Genomic DNA, 22,712 nt, shown 5'->3' on the forward strand with positions numbered 1-22,712 from the left:
ACACCATTACAGAAAGGTACTAATATAGTAGGCGGAATAAAAATTTAAATATCAATTCAGGATAAAAAAAATCATTAATACCAAATCGAGAAAAAATGATAAATTTAGGAGCTAAATGAGTATTTAAATAAAAATTTTAATATGCAAAATACTTCCGTATATTATTATGTATAGGAGGATAATGCACTTCAGAGTATTGAAACTTATATCCTCTTACATTGATAATAATGTTCATACCAATGTATTTAAGACTTAGGGTCCGTTTGTTTACATATAAAAAGTTCTACGAAAAATATTTTTTGCATTTTCCTGTGTTTGTTTCACAGAAAATAGTTTAGTTAACGGAAAATAACTTACAAGTCAAGGTAAAATAAGCCATTTTCTTATAAAATGACTTACCCTTTTGAAAAGCGTAAGTCATCTTCCGGAAAAGAGCTCATCTATAGATAATTTTATTTTTATATAAAATTAACTTAAATCAAGTTTAATATTATTATATTGATAATAGATTTTATTTTTATTTTAAAAATATTTAAAATATTATATTTTTCAATATTATTAAACATAAATATTTCATTATTTATATTTAGTCATATAATAAATTACTAATATAATAAATATAATTTATTATTTTAATAACTTATTTAATATTTTAATAATAAATTTTAAAAATAATAATTTTAAATAATATTATTACGTATTAATGAAAATATTCAATATTAATATTTTAATAACAAATATTTATTACAATTATAAATATATTAATAATAAATGTTTTGTAGTATAAAGGTTAAAATATGTCATAAGTTCATGTACACTTCATGATTCGTAATTTAGTTTTTGTACTTTTATTTTCAAGAATTTAGTCCCTTTATTTTTAAATTTGAAAATCAAGTCCAACTGTTAACATCGTTAATTTTTTTATCAATTTTGTTGATGTAACATTTTAAATAAAAATACTTACTTAGTAGTCAAGTAATTAAAAATGACGTTGTAATGAATCGAATTTAATATAATATTTTTAATATATGCAAAACAATATAAAATATATAATTATAGATAAAATAAATTCAATTAAACAATAAAAAATAAGAAAATCTCAAATGTATGTTTATTTAATTGAAAACAACTTTTATGAAATATTTTAAGAAATTTACCAAACAACAAAAATATTTTAGACATATTCATCTAAATACTAAAAATATTAATTTTTCAAAAAAATAAATTATTTTTCAGAAATTATTTTCTAAAATTATTTTAAATGAAACAAACAAAGCCTTAATTAGCTTCATCGGTAAAGGCTTTAAATATGTAATATTTATAAATAAAACAAAATAAAATAAAATTAAAGGCTGAAATTGCCATCCCGCAACTAAAGCTACTGTCCTGTCACTTCGCTAAAAGCTTTTCATTTTAGCGTATGCCCATTCCTACCTTCAAGCAACCCTTCCCCCTCATCTCTACCTACCAAATTCCAGGCTCTTTATTCTTCTCTTCAACTCTTTCCTGCACAAACAAATCCATGGTGTCTCAATAAACATCATATTACACTGTAGTCTTCTATTAAAAACCCTAATTAGCTGCTGAAGTAGTTACAAATAAGATTAATTTATCATTGATGTTAAAAAATATTTCAAAAAAATTTGACAGTGTTTACCGTTGCTGGAAATTAGAAAATCGATTTTAGATTTAATGTTATAAGGTAAGAAGTATGTTAGACTCTCTTTTAACAAAACTGTTGCAAATTGACACTATAAACCAAGGTTCAAACCATTTGCATCCCATCTGCATGGATTTTGGAATCTAACTGGACTGATCGGTGGAACTAATTGGACAAAAATTGGTTGGGATATCGGAACAATAGATTAGACTAATTAGCCCACCAACGAATTTTTTAAAATGTGATTGATTTTACCACCTATTTAGATATGAAATCCTAAGATCTTTTGCGGAATTTGTGATCAGAAAGAAAAAAAATCCTAATTATCTCTTACCATATGAGTACTCTATCAATATTTGAAGTAGATAGCAATCCTCTATTCTCTTCAGCCCTCCTTAAAAGATAAGGCATTACCATATCCACAGGTCCATATGGCAAATACTTGCTTACTTGAAAGCCTGCAATTCTCAACCCAAACGAAAGTGCATCCGACATTCCATATAACTGTGCAAATTCAAGCCTCCGATTCCCTTTCTGAATCCCCAAATTTCTTGCTCTACATGCTGCCAGCTTCCCTGTTTGATACACACACCATTTGTTTATTTTTCAAGAATCCCCCAAGCCATTAAAATTGAAAAGGACAACTTAATTTAGTACCTGAATCGATATTATGAGTTGCAAAGACGACTGCATCATTGCCATTAGCAATCCTTTCGAGCATGAAACCAGCACAATCGTTGTAACACGCATGAGTCTCGTCGATGCTATTATGAATAGGGGAATCATAGCCTAACGAAGAAGCCGATTCGGTTTCGCTCGACATGTAAGCGCCTCTTACTAGCTTGAACCCCATTGGAACTCCTAGTTTTTCAGCAGCTTTGGATGCCATAAACAACCTCTCTTTCGCATCTTTCAAGTAAGCTTGGACCGTGCCGTAAACGATAGGGTTACCGTCTCGGTTGTGCTTGATGGCCGAAGAGTAAGTGAAGTAATCGATGGCGGGTTGCAAGGACGTGTCCTCGGCATCGATTAATAGAGGCATGTTTTCTTGTACGCATTTTTGGCAGAGTTTTTGGAGTCTTTCGTGAGCCAGTTCGAGGTCAAGCTCTTCTTCTGGAGTTAGTGGTGGAGGCTTTTGAAGAGTGTGGTAAAGAGGACTTGAAGTGGAGAAAATTGGGAGAGTGTGGAGCTTCCATGGAAGGTTGAAAGAAGGGTCTTTGTATTGCCATCTCAGTAAGTCGCTAACTCTTCTAAGAAGGCTGATGGGACATATTGCTGTAATCTTTGCAATGACGAAACTTACCTGTTGTCACGGATTAATAGGATAGTTAAAAAAAAAAACATGAAATAATGCATTGAAAACATTGTATTAACAGTACAAGATAAATTAGACTAATACAAAAAGAACTAGACAAAATTCACGTAAGGAAAGAAAACTCACACATCATAATTGCAGGCGATGGGATTTGAACTTAGGATTCAAGATTTAAATTACTTATTAATTGTTGAAATTATAATGAAAGTTTTTAAAAATAACTAGGGTAAACTATAAAAATAGTCACTTTTATTTGCCTTAGATTACATTTTAGTCACTTATCGTTTTGTTACTTCCTTAACAACAATCCTACATGGCAGTCTAAATTTGTTTTAAATGTCAACTTTGATGTTAAGTTGCTGGGATAAAAATAGGTTTTAAATTAAATAAATTTAATTTGGACTGTGACGTTGGGCATTCAAATTAACATTTAAAACCCATTTAAACTACCACATAGGACTGCGGTTATGGAGGTAACGGAGCTTAACAATATAGTGACCACTTCGTAACAAAACGATAACGTAAATATCTAAAAAGTAACACTTTAAACATAAATGACTAAAATATAATCTTAAGCAAATAAAAGTAAATATTTTTATAGCTTACCTAAAATCATGTAATTATTATGAATGATTTATACAATTAATTAATTTATTGCCACCAGCTAAAGTGACACCAACTCAACGATTCGATTTATAAAAAACTAATGTATAAAATATTAAAACCATATGATAAACATGGCTAAATATTAATACCATTCTAAAAGGTGCCTTGTATAATTAATTTAATTAGAAAAGGAATTAAATATAAATAGCTTTTTGGCCATTTATAAAGGAGGGGACCAAGGAAAGGGGGACCAAGGAAAGATTATTGAAAAGTAGTGGCTAAATTGACAAATATAATAATTTTAACAAATATAAAATTAAAATATTTATTTTTTAATTACATAAAAAGTAAACAACCACTAAAAATACTAAAGAAAGAAGAATAAATTACTTTAGCATCATCTTAAAAATATAGGTTTTAGGCATTAATAAAATAGTGCTACGTCATTAAAATTTAAAGATAACAAAATATAATTATACACTCATCTATATTTAATATCTTCTTTACCTTAATGTAACTTTAATTAAACTACTTAAAATAATTAATTTTTAAATTATTAAAAACATATTTTTTATTTTTACAAATTTTAATCATTTTTTCCATAAGTTAATAATTATTTTATTTTTGTGCAACAAATTTTTGAAAAAATTAGTAATTTTTGTTTAATTTTTTCTATGTCATTGACACATAATTTTGGTAATTATTTCACCCAGAACCCTGAACCTTAAACCTCAAACCTCGAGGTTCAAGGTTTGTGTTTGAGATTTAAGGTTCATTGTTCGAGTTTGGGTTTTGGATTCGAGGTTCAAGGGTTTGGTGTTACAGGTTTTGAGTTTGGGGTTCATGATTCAATGGTTCGAGATTCTAGTTTAGGGTTCAGAGTTAGGGGTTAGGGTTGTGATTCAAAGTAAAAAATTACAAAAATTTTGTATAAATGACATGGAAAAAATGATTGACATGTTGTGAAATAATTGAAAATAAACCGTAAATACTATGGTGGAAAAGGTCCATAAAATAATTTATCTATGGATGAGTGCATAATAATAATTTCAGATCTTTAAAATTTGATAATGTGACAAAATTTTATTGGTGCCTAAAAATTTAAATTTTCAAGTTAATCCTAAGCTAGAAAAACAACTACCCACGTTTAATCTATTATTATTTTACAATCAAGTACTTAAAAATGAATTTTCTTATATGTCAAAGAAGTAAATATTAAAAAAAAACTTGATTTACATCACAATATTTTTATTTAGGTAATTAAATAAAAAATCAATGGTTCATTATTGAAGCAAATAAAAATGAAAAAAAGAACACTTACAGAAGAAGGTGGGAGGGACTTGGAGAATTCAACACAACGAAGAAACCCTTCCAAATTCCGATCACAACCGGTGTTATCGCTGGTGTGTTCGACGGCGTATACAAGCATCCCCCTTAGGCCAGCGTCATGGATTTTCCTCACGCATTCCCCCGCCTCCTCCGTCGTTTCGCCGGCGCAAAAATGTTCGAACATCGTGTGTTTCACTGTCTTCAATATAACATCACGTACCAAACTGGTTTCCATAAGCCTAGAATTCATAACCCACATTCCGAAATCAACGAACGTCTCGTTAGAGGTCAACCCAAGGTTGATCGACGAACGTAGCAGCTTCGACGTCGAAACCGAAGAGAAAAGCTTCCGGTGATCATCGAGGTCGACGATCGTCAAAGCTGCCGGTTCGGGTTTTAGGGTCTGTAAAACGGTAGCTGTGGAGACGGTGGAGTTAAAACGCCTGTTGAAGAGGCGGAGGGTGGTCGCCGGCAGCAGCCTTCTGGCCATGGAAAGGGATGGCTAATTCTACTAAGAAAGAAATAAATAATTATATGATGAAATGTGTGAAACAAAAATGGGGGAACACTAAATATAGGCGAAAATATACGTAAAATCATAAATTTACTATAAACACCGACAAAACTGGATTAAAAAACGAAATTGACGGCTTTTAGACATGCTGATGACTGGAAAACAAAGCAAAAATCTTTGTCTTAATTAAGGTTCCCAAAACTTGTAAAGATTTTTTTTTGGACCGTTGACTTTCTTTGAAACTATGTGTTGTTTGAGAATGATACACATGTTGGATGATGAGAGTTTCATGGAATTTTGGAAATAAATTTGACTTAATGATTCTTTTTAAGAAGCGAAAATTTTGGATTTAGTTTGATATAGTTGATACTCAATTTAACCCTACTTTTCGATTTCTATAATTATTGTTAATTTACTTGATGTACTTAAGTTGAGTTAAGTAGCGTTTGGATTTTGAATAAGGCCGTTACGTTTGTTTCACTGAAAATAATTTTTGAAAAATGACTTATTTTTCTAGAAAAGTTAATATTTTTAAGTGTTTGGATGAATCTGTGTAAAATATTTTTTGTTGTTTAGCAAATTTCCTGAAAATATTTCATAAAAGTTGTTTTCGATGAAACAAACATATATTTAAGATTTTATTATTTTTCATTGTTTGAGTTTATTTCATAAAGCTTATTTAAATTTTAATTAATCATGTTTTAGTTTTAATTAATTTTAATTTACTTAATTAAGCTTAATTGTTAATTTCGTACATAAGAGAATATAAATTTATGTTTAATTAAATTGAAAGTGGTAAATATTTATTTTGAATATTATTTGGATGACTAAGTTGAAAAATGATTTAATTTGATAAAAATTGAAGTAATGACCAAATTGAAGTAAGGGTTTGAGTAGTGAAATCCAAACATTGATGTAGTGACTAAATTAATGATTATGAAATATGAAAATTTGAGCATAAAATAGTAAAGTTTGAAACTATAGGGGTTAAATTGTAAAAATTTCATAACTTGAGTTTTAGGATTGATTTACATTTTTAGAGAATTTACAAATTTGAAAAATAGAATATGAAAGTTTAACTGTTCAAATATCAAGGACTAATTTTTGGAAATTTTGACAATTTTAGTTGAAGGGACTAAATTATCAAATCTAGAAATTTTAGAAAAGGGTCCATTTTGCAAAACTATACAAAATGAGGTTTAGGACTGAACTGTAGAATAAGAAAATCTATTTTTGAGGAATTAAATTGTAGACTAGTAAAAATTTGGATTTTAGGGACTAAATCGTAAAAAAGTATAAAATTTGAATATAAAGGACTGTCTTCTTCGACAGTGAATAAAGCCTTATCAATTTAGAAAGCATCTTATAGAAAAAAGTTTGGTAAGACATTTTCCTTAAAAGAACTTTATTTTTACCCTTTTTTTTAAGAATAATTTACTTTGGTAATTCATTTTTCACCAAACAAACACTGTAAAATAATGAAAATATTTTACGAAAAATATTTTACATGCAAACAAACGGATCCTAAAATGATAAATGTTAATTTTTTTTAACATTAATCTCATTATAGGTTTTTATCATATCCGCTTTTAAATAAGAAAATAATGCGTTTCATCGCACTCGAACCCACCTTCTCTTGTACAGACAACAATACTAATGTCAATCAAACTAAGACTCAATCGACAATAAATATTAAAATTACGTGTTATATTTTTATTATTTAATTATTTACAAATAAAATTATTAGAATATATTCAAAAACAAATCAATCTGGTATTTAATGAGTTGTGACTCAATGGTATATATTATTTTTTGGTGTTGGATTGAGTTAGAATATCATGTAGAAGTATGCTCGGTGAAGTTTGTGTTCAGAATCCTTTTAAATGCTTAAGCTAGTATCAAGGAAAATATACTTTCAAAAAATCATTTAGAGGTTAGAATATTGACTTATTGACGATTGAGTCTTAACTCAATTAACACCAGCATTATTGTTAGTGTTAGAGATTGAGTGACCCAAATTCCGTCACTTGTTAAAGAAATAAATACAATGGCAAAATAAGAGGATTTGTGTGGACGAAAGGCCGAGGGCCGTAGGATATTTGATCTATAAAAAGGATTAAGAAAATAAAGTTGTAAATATATTTCAAAAGACACATAATTCATTATCTATAAAAAAAAGTTAAATTTTAAAACTAGATATGAACTTTGATTCAATATGCAATTTGATATATGAACTTTGATTTGTTGCAATCATGCGTACGGATATTTGGTCGTGGTTCAGATGTATACATAAAATTTTTATTTTGATTCAATCACATACATTTAAATAAATACATTAATTTATTTATATATTAGATAAATATAATTATTTGTGTATACAATATGTAACCGTAAAATGGATTTATAATTGATATTGATAATTCGCTAGTGATTCGTGAAAATTGAATCAAAATGAAAATTTCATTTACAAAATTGCACAAAATCAAAGTTCATGTATAAAGTTACTCATTTGACCAAAATTAATGTATAATTTTGAGATTGATTCCATAAAAAATAAAATAAAATTCAAACAGTATTTATTAAAATCGAAATATATTATTGACAAAAGTAAAATAAATTCAATAAAATAAATATTTACAAATTAACCATCGCATTAACTTTAACTTTAAATCCTTTAAAATTATAATTAAATATTTAAATTTATAATATACGAACTTATACAAATTAAATGAAATATGTATAAATAATAATTCAGTTGCATATGGTGTGAATGCATGTGAAAGCATTGTGAGCCTGCCATTGCCATATCCAATGTTTCCTACAACCATTCCCAATTATGAGAACACTACTTGCCAAACGGGTTAATTTGGTAGGTATAATTATGGGATTCTGGATTTGATTTCATTCTTTTTTATAGATTATTTTGAGTTTTAAAAAAAAATTAGATACCAATGAGTTGTTGGTTTAATAATAGTATTGAGGTCACAGGAGTTACCGGACTTAAAGTCTTTGTAACATCCTCAAAAATTCCTTGATCATAATAATATAATTTTAAGTAGAAATTATTCTAAATAAATAAAAAAAATTTTATAAGTGTTAGTGAAGAAGGAAGTAAAGGTTGGAGAAAATTTAGTAGGAGATATTAAATTGAGATATAGACTAAATTGTAAGGTTTTACAAAGTGTTGGGGTTAAAGTGAGAAATTAAAAGTAAAAAGGATTAAATTTAATTATAGGTAAAATATGTGAGGACATGAAGAGCAATTTCATTAAGATCTAGTGGATAATGATGATAGATAGATTTTTTTAGTTATAATAATATTTTATTCATTCATCATACTATTATTATAATATTAAATTAAATTATTTTTATTAAAATAATGGTGATATTTTAAGTAAAAGATGGAGAAAGTTTTATTTTCTCTTCAATTTCATCCTCTAGCATCATTAAGGCCATTCCAAGCTAAAAATTATCAAATTCTCATTGAAAACCTTAACTAAACCCACAACCTAATAAGCTTAAATTTTTGAATCGAAGTGAACTGTTCATACTTGAGGAGAGACAAAATCTAGATAATGTGATGAACTAAGGTTTTAAAAGAAAGAAAAGGAAGAAGATGGAAGGGGTGTGACAAGGGAAAACAAGTAGACAAAACTTGAAGGAAGTCTAATTTAGCAAAATTTGTAACTACTTTAGAATTTTCCTTACCTAATTAGATTTTTGGAAATAATAAAATTAATGAACATGTTATTTTCATTCAATTTAGTATTATTAACTTAATAAATATGTGAACTACCCAAGGAGGTAGTAAGTGAATGTGAATATTGTGGATATGACATAATTGTGAAAAGAAAAGGACTAAATTATATAATGTTGAAAATTATGTGTGATTTTGAAAATATGAAATTTGATTGTATTTGTGATGAATAATGATTTTACAATAATCATATAGCCCTTTGTAGACAAGTTTTGAAGTTTTGGGATATAGATGGCATGTCATTAGGAATATCATAGCGCGACTTTGGTGCTCCTAATTTAGCACTTATTTGCTATTCTATTTGTGATTTTATTTTGTTTATCCTTCTTGTTCACTCGTGACAAAAGTATGGTAAGTTAAAAAATGAAGAATGACTTTGTTGCTATTCTTTAACTACGACTAATTATTGTCATCATGTTAACATGTTTATTTATTTATTAAAATTGTTAATTAAACTCAATGGTAAGGTTTAAATTCTTTAGTACTTACTAAGCTTTCATAAACTTAATGTTTTGTTTCAAAACACGTAGGTAAATATCGTTTTAAAGGTGGATTTTGAAGTGACTCTCCTCATCCTCATCTCATCATCAAGCAATGAGTAAAGAGTATGAAACTTAAATATTGGTTATATAATTGCATGTACCTAGGGTTAGAATCATATAAACTTTTGTTGTAAATTCTCATGTGGTTCTAAAACTATACCATAGATGTTAATTATCATTTTGTGTTTAGGAATTGAAGTTCTTTAGATGAGTATATTAATGTGTTAGGTGAAGTTTTTAAATGATAATCTAGTATATTTTGCAATATCCCGATTTTGGGCTAGTCGGAACAGTGGTTTCGGGGTCACAAATCCGTATGAATAAAATTTTATTTTTATTATATTTTTATGGTCTAATATTTTACGGAATAATTTCGCGAAAACCTCGTTTGAAAATTTTGACGTTCGGGCACTCAATTTAGTCAAAAGGACTAAATTGTAAAAGTTGCAAAATGTGTATTCTAGTTTACAAAGGTACTAAGTACTTGTGAGTAATGGGTTTTTAAATTGGGGGTCCTTAAATGGAAAATAGCCCATTTTGTAATTAGTGGACAAAGATGGACATGGCATGGTATGTTTTTATTTATTTTTCATTAAGGGTTTTTTAGTAAATTGGTAAATAAAGCTAAAATAATTAAGAAAAAGATGTCATCTTCTTCATTTTTCTCATGCCATAACCGTATATGGAGATGGAAGACATGGCTATGGTTTTTAAAACTTCCAAGCTTGATTGTAAGTCCATCTTTTCCCCATTTTTAAAGTTCTTTACATTTTTGAAATCCCGGTAACTTGTTCTACTTATTTCTACCATTAATTTGAGCTAAGGTTCATGTCTAAAAATTTACCCATGAATAATATGCATGTATTTTGATGTATAATGATAGAAAATAAAGGTTGGGTGTTAGATAAACGACTTTTGCTAAGCGATTTTACGTGAAAACGAGTAAAATGACATAATCGGTAAAAATACCTAATGTTCATAAACACATGTTAGAGTGAGAATTGGATGTTTCTATAGAAGGGAAAAATGATTATCATGTCATAAAACATAAGAAAATAGGGTGAAGTTTAATTTACGAGATTTGGGGCAAAAGTGTAAATATGTGAAAGTTTAGGGGCAAAATTGTAATTTTTTTAAAATATGATTTTGGGTTGATTTGAATAATATGAGTCCTAATTAGGCTATATTTGAAATGATAGAGCAAGGAAAATCAAAATTCGGGCTAAAATTGACAAAATGCCAAGTTGTGGACAAAATGGTAAAAATGACCATTTTCGCATACGAGGTAAGTTCATATGATTTTAATAATGCAATGTGTATTTTAATGTTAATGTTATGATATTATATGAATTGTAAGTATACATATATGTGAATAATTTGATATTATGTAAATGATGTAACATTACTATATGTTGTTGATGTCTTTATAATGGTATGATGATTATTATTTACGAATTGTTGCATGCTATGATTATTGTTGAATTATTATACAAATTATGTGGAATACTTGAAAAATATGAGTTGCCACCGGAGTATCAATATTGACATCACGAGAAAGATGGCGAAGCCGTATGATCGAGGAAAGAGCCTGTTTGAACCTTAGGAATAGGTTAGGATACAAGTGACATGTCAGTAGGAAATTGAGATCCGAACTCGTTGAGTTGTGGTCCGAGTTCGTGAGAATTATGAGGCATCCTAACTCGTTGAGTTGCGTTCCGAGTTCACCTATGGATGCAAGCATCCGAACTCGTTGAGTTGTGTTCCGAGTTCATTATGGATGCGAACACCTGAGCTCGTTGAGTTGTGTTCCGAGTTCATTATGGATGCGAACACCCGAGCTTGTTGAGTTGCATTCCGAGTTCATTATGGGTGAGATTATGGTAGCTTTGCTACATAAACAGCAGGCTATTGTGTTTGTCTAGCTACGGGCTTCTGTGTATTCGATTATATTCTGAGTGTTCAACGGGTAATTTGACGGAGTATTCGATAATGGTCCCAATGAGACAAGCCATTAGTGAGTATGTTCTTAAGTTAAATTACAAGTTGTACAGGTATATACACTAAACTTATGTGTGATGCCTTGATATATGAAGCATATAGTATTAGTGAATACTATGAAAATGACATGATAAGGAATAAGTCTTGATACTTGATGACATTGAGATTATAGATCTATGCCTATGAAGCATAATTATGTGTTCTTTCCATGATGGATGAAATGATATTGTATAGATTTAGTGAATAATAGTTGTGATTGAGTAAATTTAGCCTTGGCAGTTTTGGGTTACTGCAGTGATGCAACTTTGGAAATTCACCATAAATTGTGTAAATTGAGTTAGGGGATCAATAAAATATGAGATTAAATCTTAATGAGTGTAGTTTCACATAGAGGGAACGATACATGCAATTTAATTTTATGTTATGAGATATTTAAATTATTGTGAGATAGAGTCTGAATGACTTCGAGATCCTCTGTTCCTATTTGAGAAATTCACTAAAAATTGTGAAAAAATAATTAGGAGTTATAATTTACATTTATAGATTCCTTATTGAGTCTATTTTTGAGAGAAATAAACGGCATAGCCCTTTGAATTCTGTACAGATATAAAATTGATTCGTAGTGAACAGAGGTTAGAGTAGCCGAACACTGAAACAGGGGAAACTTTAATGAATAAACTGTATTAATTGGCTAAGTCAAAAATTCTGAAAATTTTATGGGAGAAAGGTATATGAGTCTAATTTCAAGGAAAATTAACGGAACCTAATTTGGAGTTTTTTATATCCAGATATAAATGATTTAGTAACTGTAACTCGATAAAACAACTTAATCTGAACATGTGTAATTGTACAATTATAGTGTTTTATCTTGAAAAGCATGTTTGTAATTGCTTATTAATTTCATATGGACTTACTAAGCGTAAAGCTTACCCCTCCTCGCCATTTCTTTAGTATTGGCAGGTTGGCTCGGGGTTGGAGATCGTCGGAGGCAGAATCACACTATCAAGCTATCATTTTTGGGAGAATTAATTCAAATATTAGAAATATCAAGTGAGTGGCATGTATAGAAAGCTAGTTTTATGACATGTATTATTATTATGATTTGGCCTAACCTATTGATCTACGTTGAGTTATCGTATATGGCCATGGGATGTGGTCCATATTCACTATGGTTTGTAAGCTTAATTAATCATGTCATGTTCTATGTTTCTGGTGTGACGAGGTAGTTAGCTTTGTTTGTTGTGCATGATTGGTGATACATTAGGTAAGTTGAATGCATACCTATGGATTATGAATTAAATGTAAATAAGTAATAATGACTTGAACATGAATGTTTAATGGACAAATTGGTAACCACAGTAAGATGGTATTAAACGAGAATAAGATTTGGCATATCTAGTTCTAGTTAATGTAAGAATGTACATTACATACATGATGGTAGGCAAATGATACGTTGGTATTAAAATAGATGATATTGAATGTTATTGAACACATGTATGTGCTAATATCTTGTGTTGAGGTTGATAGTCATGGATGTTGGTTAAAGTGAAATATGTTTAAATTGAAAGACTTGTTGTTGCGTGAAATTTTTCAGGTTTTCGTAAGTTCTCGGTTTAGTCCCGAAACCGTTCCAAAGTATGTTTTGGGCTTCATAGACCCAAATAAGGGATGTTATGCATGTGTCTGAATAGTTTTGAATTAAATGAAATTTTAGGGTCAGTTTTCATTTGTGTGCATGTTTAAGTCCGGTAATGCCTCGTATCCGGTCCCAACGTCAGACACAGGTAGGGGGTGTTACATATTTTGAGTTCCTAAAGTGTTTAGATGTGTTATAGGAAGGTTGATGGTGGTTTGAATTTGTTTTTAGATTGTTCAAACATGTTCCAAGTAATTTGTTTCCGATGTTGCGACATCCAAAGCCCAGTGTTGCAACATCCGATCAATGTCGCAAAACCCAACCATCAGTGTCGTGACATTGGAGTCATTGGAGCATTCTATTTTCGGTGTCGTGACGTCTAAAGCCCAGTGTCGCGACACCGATTTTCCAGTGTCGCGACATTGACCATGTCTACCCTATTTTGCCCCGATTAAGCCTCGAATGACCCTAGATTATATCCAAACTTTAAAGTAAGCTTAAAAATGACTTAAATATCTTTAAATGAGTATATATTATGTTAAAGAGAAGTCTTGATATTGATGCTTAAGTTAAATTAGCTTCAGCACCCAAATGTGATATGTCTTGCTCGAAACGTATCGGTTCATTCCAGGTAAGGGGTGTTATAGTCTTATATGTAAATTTTTAGTCCAAATCTTATTTTAGTTGAAGTCGCACTCCTGATCATGATTTGTAATAGTTAATTTTGATGACAATTATTTGAAAGTTTACAATTTTTACTTATAATTTCTTTTCAAAAAGTTTAGATTATTTTTTGTTTGGATGCTTTCATTAATTGGATTAAGATTTAAGTTTAAATTAATTAGTTTACTTGTGGATTTATGAAGCAATTAGAACAAATTCATGCTCAGTGGAAAGGTGTCAAAATTAACTATTACAAATTACGATTTGTTACTGTTAAATGACAAGCAAGGGTGACCTCCTTGTTACAGGCCTGTAGTGGGCCAAATATGCCCGGGCCCATTATAAACAAACCAAAAACAAATAAATAAATATAAAAACCATAGTCTATTAACCCAAGCCCAATAATTAAACCCTAACCCGAATCTACAGGACCCGACAGGCCCAGAACACTAAAACAGGACAAAACCCTAGGACATCTCCTTTTCCTCTGCGCCGCAACCAAGCAACCCCCCATGGACGGCCTCCGTACCGTCCAGCAGCCACCCCCGTACACATACCAGCAAACCCCGTACCTAGAAAAAGATAAACAGGATGCAACAGCAAATAGAAAGAAAGAAAAAAATTGTATTTCATTTTTATTTTTTTACATTCGGCTATAAAAGCCTATTGATTTCGATTGTAAGGGCTTTTTTTTTACGGGATATACAGAAGCAATATACAAACAGAGGTGATTTTCAGTCTCTTACTGGCTTTAGTTCTTTTGATTGGGTCATTTTTATTTTTTTTTCTCTTCAATCTTTCGTTATTATACTTGAAAATAAAAAGAAACGAAAGGGGATCTTACTTTGCAAATTCGCCACGGATTCTTCTTTGCTTCGCTGAAATCGAAGTCTGAGGAGTGATCTTGAGGCTGCAAACTGATTTCTGGGTTCTAGAAGTTTCATTGTTGGCGGTGACATGCTAAAGGAAACCCTAAAAGAATGGGCTGATAGCATGATTTATTTCTAAGGGGAAGGATTTGTGTTTTAGGTAAAAAAACGATTGAAAAAGGAGGGGTTTAGCATCAGATCTAAACGGTGTCGCTCCAAAAGGGGGTAGGGTCCGCGTGTCTACCCGTTTGAAGACCCGGATCCACCCTTTTGCGCCTAGAATGGAATATTTGTGCTGAAGGTCCCTCCTTCTTGCGCTGCGTTGTAATCTGCTCCCATTTGCATTTGATTTGCTTTATTTTCTTTTAGATTATTCCCAAAATTTGAAATACTTTTATGTTGTAGTCTGCATCTCAACACAATGTTTCAGGATCAGGGACTATTTCAATCTTGATCCCTGTGAATTCATGTGTGTTATATATGAGTCTCCATTAGTAGTTTACTTATTTGGTAAATTATCTTTTATTTTACTTTGATTTCAATTAAGTATTTTATTAGATTTATGTTATAAATTTGGGTTTATTCACTCATATATTTTCGGTCCTTTTATTAATGCATGTATATTCATCATTATTTTATTTTCATTTTTGTTTTTTATTGTTTATATTAGTTGTAATGTTAATATTAATTGTATCATTTGTATCATTGATTACTTATTTGTTGTAATTTGGGTAATTGAAGTTCCACATGTTGCATACTATTTTATGTATTGTTTTATGAATTATCATACATGTATATACCTTATAATAAAATTGGCTTTATTCTATGAACATTATTAACATTATTAACTATTTTTTATATATATGTTATGTGTATTTTTTTTAAGAAATCGCATGTTATATGCATTAGTTAAATTTTAACTATACGTATACAAAATTATTGATATATATAATTTAAATACATTTTAAACATTAATATTTTTATACATATAATTTCTTTTAGATTTATTCACGTATCTTTCTTATTTAAAAGAAAATCCCACATATTTCATGTATAATTTAAGTTATTATTAAACATATGTTTAGAACTTATATTTAATTTGTATCCATTGTTAAAGCCAAGATATTCTTATACATATATATATTTTTAAATAAACTCATATAATTGTTTTTTTTAAATTATTACGCATATAAGTTGTGTTTAATTCTATAATTCATATTTTAATTAAATGATATCTTCACATATAATTATTTCTAATATTTCTTCACATGTATATGGTACATATTAAATTATTTTTACTATGGTACATGTTATTATTTTCATATAAATTTATATAAATATTTATATATATATATATATATATATCCCTATTTTTAAGCTTGTCAACCTATATACCTATCTTATTAATATTATACCATTTCGATTTCTACATTTCATTTGCTTCACATATATCTTGTTGTTTTCTTTATATCTTATGGCATGAATATATATAATCATTGCATGGTATTCGTCTTAATGATTTGTTAATTGTTCTTCGTATGTGATTGAGATTTGATTATGATCTCGGATTAATTATATTTAATTGCATATTCTGCTAGTCGATTAATATTATTATTCATCAAGCATCGTACCATCATATGTGCCTTTTACCCTATATCATTGTTTCACTTAATTTTTGAAATGTGGTTCTATAAAACTCAAATTTTATGATTAATTTCGTCTTATTTCAAATCGAGTTAATACGTCTTAAGCTAGCTTTATAATCATTCATTCAAAAATTCTTCAAAACGAAGACGACATTCGATGTTTGGCAATTCGCGGAATCGTGCCCTAACGTGTTGAGTTGCAATTTTGCGTTTGCTCAAAATAACCGAATATCACTTCAAAATTTCATTCATGTCTTTTAAAAATTCTTTAAAATGAAGTCAAAATTTGATATTTGGAAATTCATGGAATCGTACCCTAACGTGCTGGGTTGCAATTCTGAGTTTGCTCAAAATAATCAAATATCCCTTCAAGATTTCATCATTCATTCAAAAATTCTTTAAAACGAAGACGAAATTTGATAATTGGCAATTCGCGGAATCGTGCCCTAACGTGCTGGGTTACAATTTCGTGTTCGCTCAAAATAATCGAATATCACTTCAAATTTCACTCGTATCTTCTAAAAATCCCTTAAAACGAAGGCAATACTCGGTGTTTGACGATTCGGGAATCATGCCCTATCGTGCTAGGTTGTGATTTCTCGTTTGGTCAAAACAATCAAATATTCCTTTAGGTTTTCACTCATTTTTTTAAGAAAACATTTTAAAACGAAGGTGATGTCCAATGTTTGGCGATTTGAGAATCGTGCCCTATCATGCTGGGTTGCGCATTTTCTTTGGTTCAAAACAATTGAAGATCCCTTCGGAGTTTCACTCACATTTTCTAAAAACTCTAAAAAACGAAAGAAACGTTCGATGTTGGGCAATTCAGGGAATAGTGCCCTATCGTGCTGGGTTGCAATCTCCCGTTTGTTCAAAATAATCGAATATTTCTTCAGAATTTCACTCGTATTTTCTAAAGCAAGGCAATGGTTAATGTTTGGCAATTCGAGGAATCGTGCCCTACTGTGCTGGGTTTCGGTTTTCTGTTGAACTAAATAGTGAGCATCCTCTTGTGAGTTTCAAATAAAAAATTTTCGAATGCCAAAACAAGAAGATTTTTGACAATCAACTCGGGTTATTCAACTGTTATTAAAAAGAACCACATTTCAAAAACATTTTTAATTTTAGACATAAGGACAGTATTTAATTGATTTGGTACCAATTTTGGGCATAATGAGGGTGCTAATCCTTCATCATGCGTAACCGACTCCCGAGCCCGTTTTCTAAAATTTTCGTAGACCAGAGTCGTTGTTTTAGTAAACTAAAAATGTTTTATTGAAATAACTTCATTCTTAGGTGATCCGATCACACCAAAATAAAGATCGGTGGTGACTCCATATTTCTATTTTCCAAAAAGTCGATCCCCCGTATTTTCATCGAATTTAAAATTTTAAAATATTTCGAAAAAAGGATGGTTTCGACAAGGCCAAATTTGGCCCAGACCAAATCTACCCAAAACAGACCCTAACCAATACCCAACTATCCCCTAAAACAAAAATCCAAAACCCAACAGCAAGCCCAATACATAACACTAGCCCAAAACCCTAACAAAAAAACCCTAGCCTCTCTTTACCTCTCCTCACCTTAGGCGCCGCACTAGCCATCTTCTGACACCACTCACTGCCACCTGCTCCACCGCCTAAGTCCCTATCACTACTTGCATCTGCAAAAGGAAGGAAAAGACAGTAAATATAAAAAAATGAAACAAGTTGTAATAGCTATAAAAAGCCAAATCTAAAACCATGTTAAGGGATTTTTCGGGGAATATATTGAAGAATACAAAAGCATTAGATTTTAACACAAAAACAGTGATTCGAACACCACCAAAATCAGAGAAACAGAGAACAAAAATCGAAATAAAAAAAACGAAGGTGCTTTTTTTTTATATTTATTTTCGAATCGATTACTTTTTTTTTTCTTTTCCTACTCATAACCATATAGAAATATATGTATATATTCAAAAAAACAAAAAAAAATAAAAAAATATTTCTTACCTTTTCCGGCCACCGTGTAGCTAGTGGCGGCGGTCGACGGCTGTCCCCTCGCCGGATTCTGGCCTTGGCCAGAGAGAAAAATGAAGGAGAAAAGAATTTTTTTTTTTGAATCAAGGAAGAAATGAAAATTTTAAAAAAAATTTGGCCTTATATAGCCTCCCAAAACAACGTCGTTTTGGAGGCTGCCCTTTAGCCCCAAAACGACGTCGTTTTGGCCATGCCCGGCCCATCCGACCCGACCCGCTAGAGGACCAGCGTGTTTTTGTTTGAATGAGTTATTTATGCGCGCGGTCCTTCTGCTTTTTCAAGCTCTTGCAATTAAGTCATTTTTTTATTTTCAATTTGGCCCCATAATTTTTTGCGCTTTTCAATTTAATCCCTGTTGATGCGCTGCGTTTTGAAAGGAAGGAAATATTGCTGTTTCAGTCCCCCTACGTTTCACGCGTGTTCAAAATGGTCCTTTCCCTTTATTTTTTTTTCAATTTCGCCCCAAATATTTTGTTTTTAGCTCAATTTAATCTTTTTTAGTTATTTTACTATTTAAATCAATTATTTTAGTATTATTATTTTTATTGTATCTATTATTAATATTATTACTATTATTAGTCTTAGTATTTATTTTAATTAATACTTATATATATATATATACGTTTTGATATAGTATTAAATTATTATTTTAATATTTTTAAAGAAATATATATATATATATATATATATATATTATTAATTTCCATGTTTTATTACTATCACTATTATTTTATGTATCTCTATATTATATTTAGCTTTATATATATCATGTCTTACTGTTATATAAATATTATTATTATGTATATTTTAGTATTTATATATTTATGAAGTATTATTAATAGTTGTTTTTAACATTATTATTATTTCTAATATGTATATATTATGTAAATATTCTAATGTTATATATATATATATATATATATATATATATATATATATATCTTTCATAATATTATGAATATATGTTTTAATATCACATTTTATATTATTATGTATATATCAATATATAGTATTTTTTATTATTACTTTATTTTAGTAGTATTATTATATTTTATTTACTTATGTGTGTTTCATTATTATTTCTAGTATCATTATTATTATTACTATTGGTATGTATTTTCATATATGCATGTATATACGTATTCATACAATAGTATTTTTAATTACCTTATTTTAACATTATTATTATATTATACATTTTCCTTTTCATGTTCATTTATCTATTACTCTATTAATAATTAACTTAATTTACTGATTATTATTATTATTATTATCACTATTGTTATATTTAGTATTACTTTTATTTTCATTATAACTATTCCTATTATTAATCCTCGTATTATTACTATTGTTTTTTGTTTTTATATTATATTATATTATTAGTTTTGCTACTATTAGTATTAGTTTTAGTTTCAATTAGTATTTTAACATCCATATATATATACTTTTATGTAATATTGTTAATAATTATTTTTAAATATCATTATTATTTTTAATACATGCATATATATATATATTATGTGTATATTCTTTTAATAGATATTGTGTATATATATATTTTATATATTATTTTTAACTTTGTATTATGTATACATTTTAATGTTATCCTTTTATATATCATATACATACTTTCAATACTATTAATGCACCATTAATACCTATTATTGTATATATCTTAATATGTGTATGTATGTAGCGTCATTAGTATTATTAATATTATGTTTTTTTTCGCCACCTTACGTACTATTATATGTTCATATATATATATCGTTTATTGTTTTTATTTCGTGTTTAGCACTATTATTATGTTTAATATCATATGCATGGTTATTGTTTTTAATTTTATTATCATATTTATTATTTGCCTCGATACATTTCCAATTCTTTTTGGTCCTTATCCATTATGCATTAGGTTGCTTTTCTTATTGTATTATTAGCATATCGTTATTTGTATTCTTATCTTCTTTCATTGTAAATATTGTTTTTATTTTATTTTTATTTTTATCCTAATACTCTTATATTATATGTTAATATTTTTCATTCATTATATCGTTTATTTGCACGTTAATTTATTTATGAATTTTTATTTTAAGAAAAATATTTTATTCAATTTTCTTTTTATCAATAAATAAGGCAATGAATCGATTTAACATTAAGTCATCGATTTCATCGCTATGTTGGGTGAAATTCGTCGGCTCGTGTTGAAAACGGGACACCCTTCTAAAAACCGAAAACTAAAAATTCTCATTTTTCAGTCGGATCACGATTAAATTTCAAATTGAATTCGTATTTTTGAAAATCAAGACAACACGTGTTTAACAAGATACCAATTTTGGGCGTCGCGAGGGTGCTAATACCTTCCTCGCGCGTAACCGACTCTCGAACCCTATTTTTCTCTGGATTTTCGCGTAGACCCAAACTCGATATCTCTTTTGTTTAAAAAATAGATTTTCTTTTTTTAAAAAAAATAGAGAATTTATTAGGTTTCCGATCACAACTAGAAAAAAGATCGGTGGCGACTCCTTTTTTTAATAAAATCGAAAGTCGTTTTCAAATTTCCAATAAATCGCCTCAATTAGCAACCGAAAAGAAAAAAGATTTTTACGTCGCTACACTCCTGATGCTAATGTTTCTTTGTAATTTTTTTTAAGCAAGGTTGAGATGTAACACTCCTCGCTTGTCTCCATCACCAGATTAGGGTTACAAGATGTTATGATAATTAAACGTCAAGAATATGAAGTTTTAATTCAATATTTACTTAAAACATACCTTTGTAGACAATAATTCAATAATCATAAAATTCTTACAAAAATGGGGCTTAATCAAACCTACAACTTTAAAATCAATTTAGAAACAAGCAAGGACTAATTTGAAACAAAACAAAAAAGTAAGGTAAAAATAGAAAATAAGGGTCAAACGACTGTGTTATCAGGCTGTGTGCAGGTGCATGACGTGTGGTGATATGTGACATTGTAGTGTTTTTCAACCGTATGTAAGGTCTAAAACCATGTAGGTGGAGGCACACGACCATGTCTTCAAATCGTCTAACAGGCTGTGGTCGTGTGATCCAATTGACACCTAAATTAAACATAGCACACAGTCGTGCCATATGCCCATGTAAAACACACGACCATGTGTCAAGCCGTGTGTCAGACCATGTGAACTTAAATGTACCTTCAAATGCAAGTTATACCATTTTGTACTTACTTAGGCCACAAGTATACTATTAATCAATCATTCAACTTGTTCAAATCACACTAAAAACATATCAAAATATGTCATTTACCTAATTCTAACCAATATGCTAAAAGTACTATCACAAACAACATTCAAGTCTTGCATTCAACTTCAATTTCTACCAAGTTCAAACTTAATTAAATAAGACCATATAAGGTGACAATATACCACAATTAAATCACCAAATAACACTCATTGCTAAAGCATATGCACTATATATTAGCTATCAAAAGAAAACCATACATATATACCAATTCATAGAATTAAAAACAACTCCAACCAAAGTATACCTATTCAAACATTACCTATCACATTTAATTCATTTAAACAAATATCACATTCAAATCTCTAAACCAAACTATGATCCACCACATAATTTTCCATAAACATTCAACTTATATACAAGCACAAAATATACCACTTATAAACAAATACAAGATACTCCTATTATATGCCACATATCCCAAAATAAACGTTCTCAAAGTCTACTGAGAGATAATTGGATAGTGTGATCTTCAACTTGATCCGATTGCCTAGTTCTGCAAAACGATATCTACAAGAAAATAGGAAAAATGCTTTAAGAAGCTTAGTAAGTTCATAGGTTGAAACGATATAACTTACCTTGAAAACATAATTTAATAATTAACAAAATCATTATCTAGCATTAATCCTGTCAACCACGACCGTTCAATAGGTGAGTTTTCATATATATATATATATATATATATATATATATACGAGTCATTTAATGATTTCATCTGTACGGTATCATTCATTATCAAGTCATGATATAATATCGAAAATCATAAAAACATATACAAGTCATCAACAAGACATTACAAGCAAATATCAAGTGCATATAATCATCATGTCGTTTAACCATTGAAAATTCAACCCGATGAATGATATGAACAGATAC

At 29.3% G+C, this 22,712-nt stretch overlaps 1 protein-coding gene and 1 long non-coding RNA gene across 2 annotated transcripts; one reads left to right on the forward strand and one right to left on the reverse strand.

Moving 5' to 3' along the window:
* Positions 1–1,225: 1,225 nt before the first annotated feature.
* LOC108468469 (proline dehydrogenase 2, mitochondrial-like) lies at positions 1,226–5,458 on the reverse strand. The gene is made up of 4 exons (XM_017769351.2): positions 4,903–5,458; positions 2,318–2,963; positions 1,995–2,235; positions 1,226–1,506 (listed from the first exon to the last, which is right to left on the reverse strand). Exons 1-4 carry the CDS (start codon positions 5,398–5,400, stop codon positions 1,461–1,463), a joined length of 1,431 nt encoding a protein of 476 aa, XP_017624840.1. The 5' UTR covers positions 5,401–5,458; the 3' UTR covers positions 1,226–1,460.
* A 4,922-nt stretch (positions 5,459–10,380) lies between these two features.
* Positions 10,381–12,967, forward strand: LOC128296281 (uncharacterized). The gene is made up of 3 exons (XR_008286837.1): positions 10,381–10,454; positions 10,923–11,008; positions 12,673–12,967. It is a non-coding gene; the product is annotated as an uncharacterized LOC128296281 (long non-coding RNA).
* The last annotated feature ends 9,745 nt before the right edge of the window (positions 12,968–22,712 follow it).

Source organism: Gossypium arboreum, chromosome 8 (assembly GCF_025698485.1).
Source record: "Gossypium arboreum isolate Shixiya-1 chromosome 8, ASM2569848v2, whole genome shotgun sequence".
Classification (NCBI taxonomy): domain Eukaryota; kingdom Viridiplantae; phylum Streptophyta; class Magnoliopsida; order Malvales; family Malvaceae; genus Gossypium; species Gossypium arboreum.